At 46.8% G+C, this 16,809-nt stretch overlaps 1 protein-coding gene across 1 annotated transcript in view; it reads right to left on the bottom strand.

The window, feature by feature from the left end:
* LOC144122033 (insulinoma-associated protein 1a-like) overlaps nt 1–4,188 on the bottom strand; it is an 80,598-nt gene extending 76,410 nt beyond the window's left edge. The window contains exon 1 of the mRNA XM_077655548.1: nt 2,885–4,188. Coding sequence (XP_077511674.1) covers nt 2,902–3,771 — 870 coding nt within the window. The 5' untranslated portion in view covers nt 3,772–4,188 and the 3' untranslated portion in view covers nt 2,885–2,901. The remainder of the gene's footprint in view (nt 1–2,884) is intronic.
* Nucleotides 4,189–16,809: the final 12,621 nt, after the last annotated feature.

The following is a 16,809-nucleotide window of genomic DNA, read 5'->3' as shown; positions in this document are numbered from 1 at the left end:
GAATCTAATTCCCTCATTAACGACCGGAAAAAATTGACCGCACAAGTTTTGTGCAAAACAATAGTGAAAGATATAATTAAAGGAAGTGCGATGCGTGATTTCTTGTTGGGGTTTATATACAAGAGGTAAATCCGCTACCGTTCTTTAGTATGCACAACACATTGCGACAGGACCGGTCTCTATACTTTGGTATCGTGAAGGATCAACGTTCGCGCAACACCTGATTACGTGGAACTGTTACCTAGGAAAGCTGGAGGTTCTTAATCGGCCGCTGAGGACAACCTCATTCCTTTCTTTTTCTTAGCAAAATAATACATTCTATGGCTTTTTCTGGATATGCTGGTGGCTGCAAGGCAGCAAAAGACGCATTTATTGCGCAGAAAACGTGACTTTAAACTTTTCACGCTACTCTACCCAAACTCGTGACGTGTACACCTGAAAGTACTCAGTGATCACGGTTCGGAAGTAAACGGCGGCATAACCTATGGCCTCAGGGTTCCGTGAAAAATGCGTTGACGCACGTTTCCCAACGGAAACGGCTGGTGGTGGCGACACCTGTTTCATTTTTTTTTTTTGCTTTTTCTATTTTATAAATGCTCCGCTTTAGGTGGAAATAGGCCATTTTCAATTACAACGTGGCAGTCCATCAATACAGGCCAATTTCAATTTGTCCCCAGTGTCCCTTTCGGTGGGGAGTTTGATTTATGAATAGATCATTGAATGACGAACACCGCCGTGGAGAGGTATAGATTTCTTTTGTCCTCCTAGGATTAATTAAAGTGTAGTGAAGTTTCGGTGGACGGGAGTTTCTACAGCGCGCCTCCTTCGGTATGCAAGCGCCTCGGCCGGTAGGGAACCCGTTATTATCGTCATCATCCCAATTATCAGCCTCACAACGTCCACCGCAGGGTCTCTCCCATATATCTCCAATTCACCCGGTCCTGTGAATTGGATAGGCCAGCTGAGGCCACATTATTCTCGCAAGCTTCTTCCGCCCACCTAACTTGCTCCACTTCTGCTACGCTTGACTTCTCTTGGAATCCACTCCGTTACTCTTAAAGACCATCGGTTACCTTGCCTTCGCACTACAAGGCCTACCCAGGACCATTTCTTCTTCCTGATTAGGATTAGGAAATCATGAACTCTGGTTTGTTTCCTGACCCGCTCTGCTTTCCTCCTGGCTTTTATCGTTACACCTATCATTATCCCGAACCCGTTACCTTCAGCTGAGTTACTGAACGCCAAGGCCACTGAGCAATTACAGCGGCGGGTTTGATATGAAACACGTATTAACTGTTTCGCTCTTCGAAAGCACTTCAACACGCCTCGAAGCGAAGATAGAATGTATAACTAGATTGCACGCATGGCCTTGGCAGGGCTACGTGGGCCGGTCCATCGGTCCAACGAAAATCTGCTGATGTCCGCGTTGTCACAACTTGAAAGGCATCCGCAGTTGTTCCTGTGACATCTCTTCATGCCTAAAGCCGCGGGCGGGGGGCTAAAAGTTCAATACATTTCATTCTCTCTTTTCTCTTCATATCTCACGTCTGATCCCCGCAGCAAAGCAATGTATTGAAGTAACAAAGTGAGAAGCTGTTGCCTAGTGTGGATTTCTATCCAAAAGCGAATTAATCGCTTATCTACCGGTAAATACATCAGTTGGTAAACGCCTAAAAACAATCCGAAATGTCGTGCGCGTAGCCTGCTGCGCCGTTGTATTTACTTCTATGGCTCTTCTTTCCGTAAAGTAACAATGGGATGAGCAGCATGTGTCCGCGTTTATTCTGTTTAACTTCGACCTAACAACTGGAAGGAATATTTGATCGACGCATAGCGCGTTTTTTCGCAGAGGCGCATCTTTTCAAGGTCAGCTTTCGCGAATCATGCGGCAGCTGCAAGTTTTCACACTGAGCGAACTTCATTTCGTTTTGCGCAGTTTAAGACATTAAAATATTCAGTTCATTCCCACTGCTGCAGGAATAGAACATGTTATTAGACCTCAACAAAAGGGCGTAACATGCAATAAGTACGCATTCAATTAGTACGCGAAGTAGGGTGCTAATTGAAAGGGCACGAAGCCATTATTAACTAATTGAATATACATCGGCCACTTTAAGCGTGTCAGGGCCTTTGTGAGATGATCGGGCGCATTTTATTTAAAGGAGCTTTTACCTTCTTTCTTCTCGTTAAAGACCCCACACGTGTCGTCCAATAAGCGTTCACCGTGTATCGGTCAGTGTCACTCCGAATAGTTCATAAAGCTTGTGGGCGGTCCTTGATAGCGCATTAATTAACTCCAGTGCGTGAAGTAAGCGGCGGTTGGAATGGCGGAATCAGCGAGTTTTGGGATAGAGAGACACTCCTGGTTAGGGGGATAGAATAATAGCGGAACGGCATTGCGCATGCGCAGGACAATAAGCCGAGGTGCGTTACTGCTCTGCGCATGCGCAATGTCGTTCCGCTATTCCCCTATTCCCATAACCGATAGTATATCCCACTTCTAAAGCTCTCTACTGACACCAATAGTCAATTAGGGGGCCGCCGAATCGACCGTTTACTTATAGCCTGCACATTCACTCAAGAAACACAGATTGCTGCCATACTGCTTGCAGCTGTGGCAAGCCAAAATGGGTAAAATAGGAATAATGACGGCGTTTACTACATGCTACGAGCGGTTAGCTCAAACTGAGGGTAATTGTGGCCGATCATACCTTTGTAACTATTAACTGCAGGGAAGTAATGGATGCTATTTTGAATGTATTAATGAATGTGGAAACTCAGGCAGTCTACAATGGCTAACTCTTGCGAGCCTTTAAGTCACGCATACATCTCCGTCTTCGCGCTGCCGTCGGAACGGACGTCAGGGCGGATGAGTCCCACTCACCGAACAGCAAACGGCGCTCACGTGGCCTCGGCCTGGGCGTGGACGGCGGCGTGCTTGCGGAGGTAGGCCATCCTGCGGAACCTCTTGGGGCAGCCGGGGCAGACGTAGGGGCCCTCCTCGTCCTGCGCCGTCCTCTGCTTGGCGTCGGCCGAGCCGGCCTCGGTGCGGGGCCGGTGCCAGCGGCGGTGCGAGGCCAAGTTGGCCGGGCAGTTGAACAGCTTGGCACAGTCCGGGCACCGGTACTCGAGGTGCACGATGCGCGAGCACCGGTGCTGGGCCAGGGCGAACGCGTCGCCGAACCGCTGCCGGCACAGGCGACACACGTACGCGCCGATCTTGTTCTCGATCTTGGCCAACTCGGCGCGCGCTTCCTCGCTCACCACGACGGGGTTCAGCGCGGCCGGGATGTCGTAGTCGAGCTCTTCGTCCAGCTCCAGGTCGTCGTCGTCCTCGCTGTAGGGCCGGATGAAGGTTCCCGACACGGGGGACAGGGTGTCGTCGTCGAACAGCAGGCGACGCACGGCGGACTTGCCGTTGCTGCTGGCGTGGCCCCCATCTCCCTTGGCCTGCGGCGAAGGGGACGCGCCGGCGGAGTCCTTGTGGGCGCTCTTGCGCGGAGGGCTGGCGTGCAGCAGAGGCGGAGGACCCGTGGGAGACGTCTTCTTCCTCTCGGCGGCTTCCTCGGAGGAGGGCGGAGGCGAAGCATTGCTGGGCTGCAGCAGTGCGCTGGTTCGGAGCAGCAGCGACTCGCAGCTCTTGACGACCGGCGGGGACGAAGCGATGCGCACGATGTCTTCGTGGTCGGACGAAGAGGACGAGTCCGACCGGTTGTCCTCGCCGTCCGAGTTGTGGCGCGTGTAGCGCTGCAGCAGGAAGCCCCTCGGCATGTTGCGTTCGTGTCGTCTGCTCGGCCTCGTCGGATCGGAGATGTGGACTGTTCGTCGGCGCGGAGTACGGTATGGTCCCGGGACTCAATGTTTCTCCGCGAGTTCGGAACGTCGTTTTCGGTTCGAAAATTTTACTGCCCACCGAATCGTGTCGTATGACTGAGGTCCCAGTACGCACAAGCTACTGAGACTGCGACGCAACTGCGATAGACTACAAGTCTCCGAATGTCATCGTCTTGAGGTATGTCTACTGTCGACGACTAGCGTTCGTTGTGGACGAGGGTACTTGGCATGCACAGCGTTCGCACAGGCGACCTACAGCTTTGGCGCCCTCGTCAGCGGCTACTGTGCGAAGCTTCGCGGTCGCGTCCCGCAGCATCAGGGGCGCAGCAACGCTGGCCCGCAGAGGCTGACGCGCCTGAGTGAACGGGCGACGGGCAGTGGGCCGCCGGCTCGTTTCGAAAAGGGCGGTGCGCCGCCAAGCGTCCGCCAGGCGTCGACAGCGTCGCGCTCGGTGCGCGCTTGTTCTCTCCTCCTCCTCCTCCTGCGGCGGTGGAAAGGAGAAAGGCAGTGGCACGGACTGAGGTAGGGGCCGGTAAACCTGGGCACAGAATCTCCTCTCCTCACCACTGCTGCCAGCTGGTCGCCACCCGTTGGGGGGCTGCGATCGGCCGGGACGATGCGGCGCCAGTTGGGGAACGCGATCGACGGCCAAAGGGCTCCCCTATGCGGCCGTTTGTGCGTCATAATTTCACGGCCTGTCAAGCTTAGGGCGCCTAAGTGGCGCCGGTATATACTTATTTGGGCGCGGTATTTCCTCCTCTCCGATAATGCATTCACCCGCAAAAATACCCACTGCATACTGCATGCATGCATACGTACCTACATACACACATACAGAGAGGTCGCGTTTCAGACCAGGACGTGTCAGATATTTCAGTGCGTTTTAGAGAACCTCAAGCGGTTAAAATTCCGTTATTATACAAATAAACTCGGCTAAAATTTATGATACAAGAAGACTCGAGGCAATGCAACGCAGTACAGCCAAATTCATCTTATCAAAATTTTTACGCAAGGATTCTTCCACACGAATGCTCGAATCACTATAGTTACCTTCTTTAACAGATCGCTATAAATCGGCTAGGCTGAAGCTTTTTTATACAGGCACAGCTTTTTTTTATACAGGAACTCCCTCATTATTGGTACAATGCATTAAGTTCAAGTTGTTTATTTACATCATAGATGTGGGTAGGTCCGCGTACAAAGTGATCTGAAATCATTTGAGGGACCCCCGGAGCTCCCTTTACGTGACATACAGCAGGAAAATAAGGCGCAGTACATTGGAAATATCAAAACGATCGGCTAACACTTCACACAGCACTTTTTATGGCCATGCGGTTTATACATACAGAATACTCAGATATGAACTGAAAAAATACATCCTAACAACGTTTCTCTTTTATGTTAAAGCGGCTGGAATTTCGCACAAGTTGCTTTTTCAACTCAATATTCAAAGATTGTAGTTGGTTTAGTAAATTAGGTATGCTGAAACTAAGCATCTGTTTTTTCGCAGTTTGTGCGGCAAAAATAAATTCATTCTTCGTATTTCGGAGGACATAAACGGGGATTGTTCGCGTGAGAGAAGCCAAGTATAGAAACACTCAATTATCATATTGCAGAGATTTTTTCTATCTGGCTGTTAAATAATATTCGTACAAGCTATGAACTGGTATAATCTGGTAGTGTGAAAAACTGGTGATCGGTAAGAGCATGGTAATCAACAGCTTTAACAGAATCAAAAAATTTACGAAGACGCGATTATGATTATCACGCTCCACAATTACGCATTAACGTATACGTATACTCTTTTTTTTCACAATTACACCACAATGGAATCCCTTACCAACTGCTTTTGTGAGAATCAGACGTGCTATCATCGCTTGAAAATAGAATTGAGGGAAATTTGTAAAATTCATTTTATGTTCGTTGCAACTTTGCATTCATATTTGAATTTTATGTATTGCAGTCTTATTCCTTTTTCCTATCAGCCTTTGCTTTTTACAGTGACAAAGTGTAAAAATGTGTTCTGCCCTCTACCCTGTATAACGAACGGCCTTTACCGGCGAGCAGTACTGAAAATAAATATATCATCACTGAGCTCTGAGTTCTGATTCCATGGGAGAGGTCAGCTAATGATAAACTGCTCTGTCACATTAGTTTGAAGGTAGTCGCACTGGTTGTTTGGACAACTGTTTATTAGATAACCGTTTATCAAATAACCATTCATCTCATGTAGCCAGAAAGGTATAAAAATTCATCTTCAGCGGCAGCCTGAAAATTTATTTATTAACGTTACTGAAAAGAACTCCGGTATATGGTGACAAAAATCGATCAGGATGTAAAACTCAAGAAGTATGTACCAGGCCGGCTGGTGAATGAAAAGGGCGTGCATCTCGCAGTAACAAAACTAACGCAAAGCTGGCGCAAGTTCGTTTCACGCGTATACGTCCTTCTGATTCGTATGTTGAAGCAAGGTCGTCTAGTAAGACCTGAACCTTCTGGGCAAGCAATAAATGCGCTAAATGTGCGCAGATATTACGGACCCCTCCCGCAGTGGCATCTTCGAGACGGAAGACGCTGAGAAGAATATGCAGCCAGGAAGGTGGCCTGGCGTCTCCCGCAAGCTGAACTCTATGGGCTGTCAGGATTCGGAGTCACACCCTCTCCTCGTGCACTTCTGTGCTGCTTTGTTGCTTTAAAGTCCAGTTCACATCTTGTCCTACCCGCCGCGGTGGCCCAGTGGTTAGGGCGCTCGACTACTGATCCGGAGTTGCCGGGTTCTACTTTCTTCTTTCACTCCCTCCTTTACCCTTCCCTTACGGCGCGGTTCAGGTATCCAACGATATATGAGACAGATACTGCGCCATTTCCTTTCCCCCAAAACCAATTATTATTTTTATTATTATTAACCCGACCGCGGCGGCTGCGTTTTTATGGAGGAAAAACGCTAAGGCGCCCGTGTTCTGTGCGATGTCAGTGCACGTTAAAGATCTCCAGGTGGTCGAAATTATTCCGGAACACTCCACTACGGGCACCTCTTTCTTTCTTCTTTCACTCCCTCCTTTATCCCTTCCCATACAGCGCGGTTCAGGTGTCCAACGATATATGAGACATATGCTGCGTCATTTCCTTTCCCCAAAAAACCAATTAAAATTAAAAAAACATCCTGTCCTACTAAATGGTCGCCTCTCATAAACGTCTTATCCTGGCCACCCATTTTTGCTCTGATTTGAAAGATTAAAGTTATGATGGTATTTTTTTGTTCCGTTCTCGCCAACCGGAGGCTGACGTCACGTGACTTGTTGACCTCCTACGTAGCGGAACGTTAGCACCAGAGGAGTACCTGGCAGAGAAGGATCTTTTCGAGCTTTTATTGAGGTTTTTGAGGAAAGGAAACGGCGCTGCAACTTTCTCACATATCTCGGCGGACACCCGTACCACGCCGCGAGGGAAGGGATAAAGGAGGGAGTGAAAGAAGAAAGGAAGGAAGAGGTGCCGCAGTGGAGGGCTCCGGAATAATTCAGACCACCTGGAGTTTTTTAACGTGCACTGACATCGCACAGCACAGGGGGTGCCTTTGCGTTTCGCCTCCATCGAAACTCAGCCGCCGAGGTCGGGTTCCAACCCGACCGCGGCGGTTAGGTGAGCGCCCTAAACACTGAGCCACCTCGGCGGGTCTTTCCAGAGGCAAAGAACATGCTTTGGAGAGGAAAGAGTATAAAGGGACACTGAGGACTAATTGAAGTTGGCTTGTATCGATAGACTACGGCATTCTAATGACAGACCACTCTCGCTGATAACGGAGCTTCTACATGCTAGAAAAAGACTAAAGACGAAATATAGGTGGCGCCACCGTTAACCGATTTCGCAAGTCAACTGCTTCAGTCGGCACAGAATTTCTGAGGCAGATCCCATGGGCTACGTTACACCGTCATTCACTTAAAAATGGTGGCAACCAGTCCTCGGCGCAGACGTCACGAGAGTGAATCGAGTAACGGAAAAAAAATCAATTCCTCGCCGATAAGTGCGTCATTATCTGCCACACAAACGTTAGCATGCCCAGAAAAAAAAAGAGCCAGAGAAAAACTTTTTACCGCGAGCAATATTCCTACAGACTTTTTCTCGCTGTTCCTTTTGGAACGTAACTTGAAGATACAAGATGCAGCTTGTTTACATTGCAATGTGCTTGAATTTAAACCTTTAATGTCCAATATTTTACCTTCTTAAGCAGCTGAAAACTTAGGAAAAAGTTTATAGTGCATAAAAAAGCATAAATGTGGTGTAAGAAAAAAATTTACGCGAAGTTTCTTTTAGTTCTCCTTAATCAAACGTTCGCGAAGCGTTGCTAGGCTATGGAGATACAGTATTCGGCATCTCCCACACGTGGCATAACCGAGACTGTACAGCATGTACTATTGGTGTGTCCAGTATATGCGCGCGAAAGACTAACGTTGGCCGCTTCCTTGAAGCGTTTGGACAGCACGCCACTCTCTGAGGATTTACCGCTAGGCGATTGGCCGCAGCGCTGGCAAGCAGACCAGGCAATGTGGACGTTTTCGCGTTTTTTGAGTGACACGGGCCTCGACTCGCGGCTGTGGTGCCATCAAATGTGCGTGCACATACTCTCATCTCCCTTCTCACCACATCGTCACCCATCACGACCCCCTTTCTCCTCCTCCTCCTCCACTTCTTGAGTGAAGAGTAGGTATTCCTCTCTCCGGCCAACCTCTTTGCTATTCCTATCATTAAACTGATCTCCCTCTCACGACTTGCTTTCTTCCGAAGTGATTGGAATAAGATATTAGTGGCTGTGCACTGCCCTGATGTGGCGCTAATAATCACTCGTCGCTCACATCTGTCGTCGAAGTGTGATGGCTGCTCAACCAGCTTCATTCAGTTCTTCGTTTTTAAAACAAGTAGCGAGGCTGGCCGCCTGATTTAACGTGAGAGCGTTAACAGCCCCGTTGACGAGAAAATCCGGTGTCGGCGTTGTAAACTAAAAATCACGGCCATGCAGGTTGCCCCCGAGAGCAGCCTAGGAGGCAGGTGAGTCACGTGGCTTTGCGGCGTCATCACAACCTGATTAATGGCAATTAATGATTGGTCGCTCGGGAAGAGCAACCTGGGCCGCACAAGGCCCTCCGCTGGGTGCACCTGTCATCGCAGGGCAGTGGCGAATCGCTTAACCACTATATTACTGCGCCAGGTGGAGGCTATATGGACTTCCACGGACCCATGAATGCAAAAAGTAGAGAACGACCTTCTGCATATTTGGCAATTATCCCATTACGCTGTCGCGCCATACCTTTTAGGCAGGGCTTAAGTGTCGACTCCAATTTTTTTTTTTTTTGTTATGAAGTTCGAAAGCCCTCATCTTGCAACAGATGGCAACGGGAAAATCAAAGCTGGAGTACTATGCGAAAAAAAAATATATTTCAGTTGTTGCTCCTGAGCGTCAATGTAGTTTAAAGGGTTAAAACGACAAAAGCTGGATGAGTCGAAGTGGGAGATAGTTCCAATTTAGGCGGGGCCGATGGTGCAGGGCACCGAAGCACAGACAAGGACAATGAACCATGCAGGTTCCCGGACTCGATTTAAAGACCGCAGAGTCTGGCCCACAATCAACCAACACCTCGGTCGCAGCCACATCAAAAACGATTGGTACACTGAGCCGCGCATCGTGCTCACAACATTGGAAGTGTTGTACAAACCCTGTTTTAAAGAAACCACGAAGGCGCCAACTTCTTGTTTTCCCACATGGCGCACGCATTCCATCGGCCCCCATGCTTCCCTCACTCTTGTGTCGTTTGAGGACTAAAGCCGGCTGGACCAGTGTCAACCATTCTCCGCGTTAAATGCGCTCGTGCTTCATCAGTGTGCAATGAAGCACCTGAGGTGCACAAACAGGCCGTCCATTGCCCTGGCGATGCGGGAGCGCCGACTTAATCCCGTCGCGCGCGCCTCGCGGATTAGTTGGCTTTCGAGGCGAGCACCAGGCCCTCTATCCTCGAACGCTTCTTCTGCCCACGAATCCAAGTTATTCAAAGAGTCCCAACGCGGCGGCTCAGTGATTAGGGCGCTCGACTGCTGAGCCCTAGGACACGTGTTCGTTCCCAGCCGCGGAGGCCCCGTTTCGTTGCAGGAGAAATTCAAGGTGCCGTGTGCTGAGCAAATTCAGTGAGCGTTAAAAAACCCCAGGCAGTTGAAATTAATGCGCAGCCCTCCACTACGGCATCCCTCATTGTCAGGGTGGAAATTTGGGCTAGACAGTTTCCTGAAATCAGAAAAAATAATAGCGCTACTGACGAGGACGAAGAAAGAAAGAAACAGGACGTGCCCTCATGTTGTTTTGGTACGTTAAACCCCATATTCCATATGCCATGCCATACCAATACATGCCATACCATATAATATCATACCATACTATAATATACCGTACCGTACCATACCGTACCATGCCACACAATGTCCATACCGTACCGTACCGTACCGTACCATACCATATTACCATTTTTCTTGAAAGAGTGCAGTAATCCACCACTGGCACCGGACTCGGCAACCTGCATACGCGCGAGTACTGTCCCCTGAATTTGATACGATGCCCTTAAGGGTGGCCAACACGGGCTATTCGGCTTCATGTGATCTCGGAGTGTCCTTCGGCATGCATATCCCAGCCAGCGGTGTCAAGGTAACGGCTGGGCCGTTAATTGCCTGTCTCTCCAGACACGCCGACAGCCCGAAACGGCAGAGCACGTCACCGCCTCATATATCGCCGCTCGCGTATGCTTGAGCCGCGTGGGTTTCACGCCCGTTAACCAGCATGCATCGGTACAACGCAAAGAACGGATATCTGGCACTCCTGGGTTAAATATCATGCTGAACTCCGCGTAGATCTGTCGATCCTAAGGACGTTTCTATTTAATCTGCCGATTGCTTAGAAACGTCCTTGGTGGTATCGAATGCGAAGATTAAATTAGAAATGCTGTCTTGATTTTAAACGGACTGAGAAATAGTTCCAACCACATTTTGCAGTTACTTTTAATCACCCCTCTGCTCATCGTTCACTGGTGCAAACGTTTTTTGCTGTCGATAGTATAGTCAGTGCAAGCGCATGGGTTTGTCGCATCAGCTACTTAAAAAAAAAATATGCCTTTAACTTTTGCTATTCACAGCGACGTCGCGCCGAAAAGGCGAACAAAGCATGCACATAAATCATCGAAAATATACCTAAAAATGCTTTTTCTTTCCTCGAAGCACAAAGTTAAATGGTTCGAACAAACTAAATTTCGTTTTGGAGCCGTACCCGAACCAAAACTGACAGATGAACTTAAAACCCGGACCATAATTGTAAGTTTCCGGTTCCACACCTTGTTAGAAAAAAACTTTCGTGAAAATGCGAATATTCAATGTATTCATAGCAGCAATTAATCGCAACTTTACAAATTTTACTGATGACACAGTTATACTCCGTAAACAGGTGGAGAATCTCTTTTCGTCTACCGTCTCCGAAGACAGAAAAGAAACTGATGGTTGCGTCCACATTCTGTCTTTCCTACAGAGTACAGCCTCAGTTCTCAGGCTTAGTAGTTCACTCGACTACACATCTTCAGTGGAGAGTACGACAACAAGGAAAAGTGCAGCCCCACAGCAAGCTTCGCGCCTTGAAGGTCGTCACCGAGGCCACCCCTCCTCACTAATAACCAGTCAGTTACATCGCATCGCAAGCAGTTCGGCTCGTCTAATCAAGTTATAAAATGCCATCGTGTTTCTAGTCTTTCCACAGTGAGCAGAGGAAAATACACAATCAGCGTCATTCCCCGAACCTTTAGCTAACTGTGCCTAAAGCAGGCTTTCTCACACACCCAGTGTCTTTCACAGAAAAAACCGCTTGCAAAAGCACATTAGGTATTTACACGGTGGTTAAGACTTGGGATGTGTGAATACTGAAATTTTCGAATAGGAATCGAATACGAATATGAAGAAGAAATGGCTTCGAATATTGAATCGAATATCTGTTGGGTATGAAAAAATGTTTAGGAAAATGATAAACCGGCAAATGCCGTTGCCATGTTCTTTCCAAGTAGTGCATGATATTTGCAACTGAAATAAACAACCAGACAGAGTCAGCATCATATAAAACAGATATGTGGTATACACAGAAAAGTATGCTGGTTTATTAGACAGAACATTATTATCTATCCTGTAACGCTGGGACGTAAAATTAAACTCATTATTTGAAAAATTACTGTCAACAAAAAGTAACATCCTGGCTAGTAAAACTCGTGAATTCCGAGTTCAAGGGAGGGGAATGAATGCTCGGACTATCCGAAGATCAAGTTATAAAATGCCCCGCACCTCCAGAAAAAAAAAACAGCCAAAAATGAGGTGACACCATATGATGCGCTGCAAACTCCGTGACGGGCGCGCCGTTTCGGTGTGCTGAATGAACAACGCGGATGTTAGCAAGAGTAACACACATTGGCGTCGCGGAATGGCGAGTCTGCTTCTAAAAAGGAAAAATAAATGACCAGCGATGCTCCAATAGGGGTCCAAATACCGGTGCGTAGCTGGGTTTGGACGACCGGCGAATGCGAGCTGCCATTGCCGCTGGCGAGCGGCGAAGCTATGTATATGTAAATGGGTTGTTAGGGAAAGGCGCAATAGAGCATTTAGAACAGAACAGAAAAATAGAACATTATTAGGCAATTTAGAAGCCGCAGGCTGATGGACCATGTTCTTGAAAAAGCTAGAAAAAAAAACGTCTGACAACTGCTTCAGTGGACTTGCCGCCTCCCGCGGCGCATGCTAATGCAAATACCGATGAGAGTACTGTTGACAGCGCCGCCGGTGTCGTCAGTGCTCCTCAGGCATATGTGAATGAGCACTTTTGGCCCCGTTTGAAAAAACTCCTATCCTTGGCCGCTGCCAGGAAGTGCCAGTTTTACTGAAAGTTCGTTTGGACACGTAATGGGCGTATCTTTGCGCGCCAGGTTGAAGGTAGTACCTTAGTCGAAATCAACTCTGCTCAAAGCCTCGATATGATTGCATAGTACAACGCTACAGGCAATATGATAACTTTCATTTGCCATGGATCTGCACGAGGGTTATCTGGAGTTTGTCCCGAATTGCTGCAACTTTGTCGTAATAACAAATCCGTAGAAACCGTTCTGCATGTTAACGCTTGTTCTCTCGTTTACAAAACTGACAAATTCACGCTGTTTCTTGAACAATTTGTTTTCAAATTTACAATTATAATGATAAGCGAAACATGGTTTTCTGCACAGGCTAGTGCACCCAATCTCAGTAGCTATAAGCTTTTTTCTGCGCATAGAAGTGGCAAACGTGGTGGTGGTGTAGCGATTTATGTTTCGGACACAATGTTTTGTGATGAATTTCCCAGATTTACTGTTTTAAGTCCAAATTACGTGTCTGTGTGTTTGAAAAGCAGCAACACTCTTCACTGGGTTATGTATCACCCTCTTCTGCTACTATTTGTGTTTTTTTAGATTTTGTTCACTCGGTTCTTGATTTTGCCTCCACTGATGGTGTAACGTTGGTTTTTTGGGGTGATTTGAACATCAATCTCTCCACTGAAAGCGTTGCGTCCAAAGAACTTTTGAACAGAATAACATCATCTGGTTGTCAGAATGTAATCGTTACCGCTACTCGTGTTACTCTAACGACTTCTACTATTTTGGATTGGTTCATCACTAATGTTAATACTCCCGTGGTGGCGGCTGGCACTATAAGCTGCGGATATAGTGATCATTGTCCGTTATTCATAGCTTATTCACGCACCAGTCCTCGGGTAAAACCCCGACTGCCCATAATTAGGTATCAGAGCATTAGCAACTCTAGCTTAGACTTATTTCGCAACAGGATCCAGAACAATGATTGGACTGCGATTCTCAATGAAAGCACAACCAACGGCGCCTACAATACCTTTATGTCTATGTTATTAGAACAAATCTTGTTTTCCTCTAAAAAGCCTTTAGCTTCATTGGCATGCGCGGAAACATTGGATTCATCCAGAACACATACAGTTAATTCGACAAAAGAATAAACTCCATGGCGTATTTCTAAAAAGCAAGGTTCCGTTCATGTTGGCAGAATTAAAAAGACTTCGCAACAAGATTCCAGCCGAACTTCGAAAAGCAAAAGCGCACTATTGCCAACAATTGCTCAGGGGCGTGTCTATGAGTCGACTGGATCGAACCTGGCAAAATATCAATGACGTGCTTGGAACGGGCCCTAACCGCCCTGATATGCTCGAGATCGTCGTTGATGGCGAACCAATTTCCGGATCTTTATCATCTGACTGCTTTAACGTCCACTTGGCCGCCAGACCTCAAAAAAAGATGTGTCATCAACTAAGGCCTCATGCTGCCTACGCAAAGGTTTTCCTGAGAGAATGTTCTTAAAACCCACAGATTACTCTGAAGTGTTTGACACGTTTCTAAGCCTAAAGGATAGTAAAGCCTTTGACATTGACGGCATTCAGATTAAACCTATAAAACATGTTCTCAATTTCATCTCTCAGTACTTAGTGCATATATTCAATCTTTCGCTAGCATCTGGCACCTTTCCTAACGACTTGAAACGCGCAAAACTGTCTGTTCTATACAAAGGAGGAAACAGGAACTATATAAGCAACTACGGACTTATATCTATTATTCCAACCTTCTCAAAGTACCATGAAAAGATTTTGCTCTCTCGAATAGGCGGATTTTTTATGAACCACAGTATTTTATCAAAATGTCAGCATGCTTTTCGTAAGGGTAAGTCAACGTAATCTGCCTTTCTATAGCAAGAAGAAATTATCATTAAAAATATTGAAGCTAATAAATATACACTTGGAGTTTATATCGACTTCAGCAAAGCCTTTGATTCGATATGTCACACAACCCTCTTTAATAAGTTAGATTATTATGGTGTCTGCGGGCTAACAAGTACTCTTTTGCAGTCGTACCCAGTTGGCTGATCCCAAAGTGTTGACATTAATGGTTACAACTCCATTTTCCGGCAGATTTTGATCCGGTGTCCCACAGGGCAGTATTCTTGGGCTGTTTTTATTTAATGTCTGTGTAATTGATCTTATATATACTGATTATAATGCTGTATTTGTATTATATGCGGATGATTTAAGCTTGTTCTTTAGCTCAACTAGTGAACTCTATTTGTTTAAAATGGCGGATAGCGCTTTGTCAAAACTACTAAAATGGTCCGAAACTAACAGCTTAAAGATAAATGAAAAAAACAACTTTATTTGCGCCTAAAAACATACGCGTGGCCTCCAGACAAGAGCTAAAATTAGGACATGATAAAATAGATATCGTGAAACAGCATAAAATTCTAGGTGTGATATTCTCCAGTCAGTTAACATGGGTCAGTCATATTGAACAGGTGCCCAAAAAACTCTCATCTGCCGTAGGTGCCTTATTGCGGACACGTGATCTCTTTCCGATCTCCGTTAGACTACTTGTTTACCGTGCTCTCTTCCGATCGCACTTTAACTATTGTACTCCAGTATGGGGGACGACCACTAAAAAGAACGTCAGTACACTTCTGCGTCTAGAAAAAAGACATACGCTGTATAAGCAATGTACCATATTTACATCCTTCAGCCGAGCTATTTCGCCAGCATCACATAATCAACACGCAGTCTCTATATAGTTACCGCCTCCTCTACCATATTCATTTTACTAATGAAAAGTATAAAGAATTTCTAATGACGCTCTCAGGTTCAACGTTACGCTGCAATGCTTCTAAAACACATGCCCCTGAAAAATGGGTGATTCCACACCACCGAACCAATTACCTCCTGCAGTCATTAAGCTACTTGGTACCAATGTTACTAAATAGGTTCAGTGTATTCACTCTTAGTAATACTTTAATAACACGCCAAGCTTTTCGTTCCATGTTTATAGACTGAAATGTGCCTGCTGTTTCTAGCGTAAAAAGGTACCGCGTGTAATGAACATAGTAATGTTAAAGTTGTGTCTGTCATGTGTACGATTATTGGTTTTATTGTATCGTGTACATGTAAACGCTTGTCTTTGTATAACGCCTTTCATATCTTTTTATACTCTTCCTTCACCTCTTATTTATGTAAAATCATGATACAATGTGACTGTTTTTTTTCCCGAATAGTAGAAGATATCTTGCAGATATTTTTTGTACTGCTGTCACTGTGGCATGCCGCTGGCTCCCAGGCCTCGTCAAGCTGTCCCTACAGCTTTTTGCCTTGGAGACCGTCAACACTGTAAAGTGTTGAAAATAAAGTTGAATTGAATTGACAGAACAACGTGTATGTTAGCGAGAGGAACGCACATTAGAGTCGCAGAACGGCGAGGCTGCTTCCAGAGAAGGAAAAGGAAACGACCAGCGACGCACCAATGGGGGTCCAGGTACCGGCGCATAGCTGGGTTTGGACTACGGGCGAATGCGCGGGCCGACAGCTTCCTTTGTTTCGGCGAGCGGCGAAGCTCAAGAACTGAAACTAAGCGGCCAGGATATTTTTTGATCTTATGACAGGAGCCCTCCTATCGTTGTCACGCCCGCTGTTACGCGCACTTAAGAGGTGCGCGGGCTGCAATGCATCATGCAACAGCCAGAATTTTTACACGATCGCTTGCCATGTTGTGACAGCTCGACTCACCCGTTCGGAAACCTCATGCAAAATTCCGCAAGTGGGCTTTCCCACACATCATAGTTGACCGAAACGAGATGGCGGAGCTTACGCTAGGTGGGTTATGAAGGCTATGCATGGGTGTGGGCGTTAGAAAAGGGTCAAAGAAAAAACAGCGTGCTTTTTCGTAATGGTTTTTCGAAGCCGGTGGTGGGTCCATTACTCATTCGTTCCATCGTGAGAAAGCCCACTTGCGGAATTTCGCACGAGGCCAGGCATAGCAGCGTCCGAATTTGACCCACCCGCGCGATAAACGACGGAAAAGAAAGCAAGCAGGGCTTCTGTATTGT

The sequence above is a fragment of the Amblyomma americanum genome, chromosome 2 (genome assembly GCF_052857255.1).
Source record: "Amblyomma americanum isolate KBUSLIRL-KWMA chromosome 2, ASM5285725v1, whole genome shotgun sequence".
In the NCBI taxonomy this organism is placed as follows: Eukaryota; Metazoa; Arthropoda; class Arachnida; order Ixodida; family Ixodidae; genus Amblyomma; species Amblyomma americanum.
This window is presented reverse-complemented; position numbering and strand designations above follow the sequence as displayed.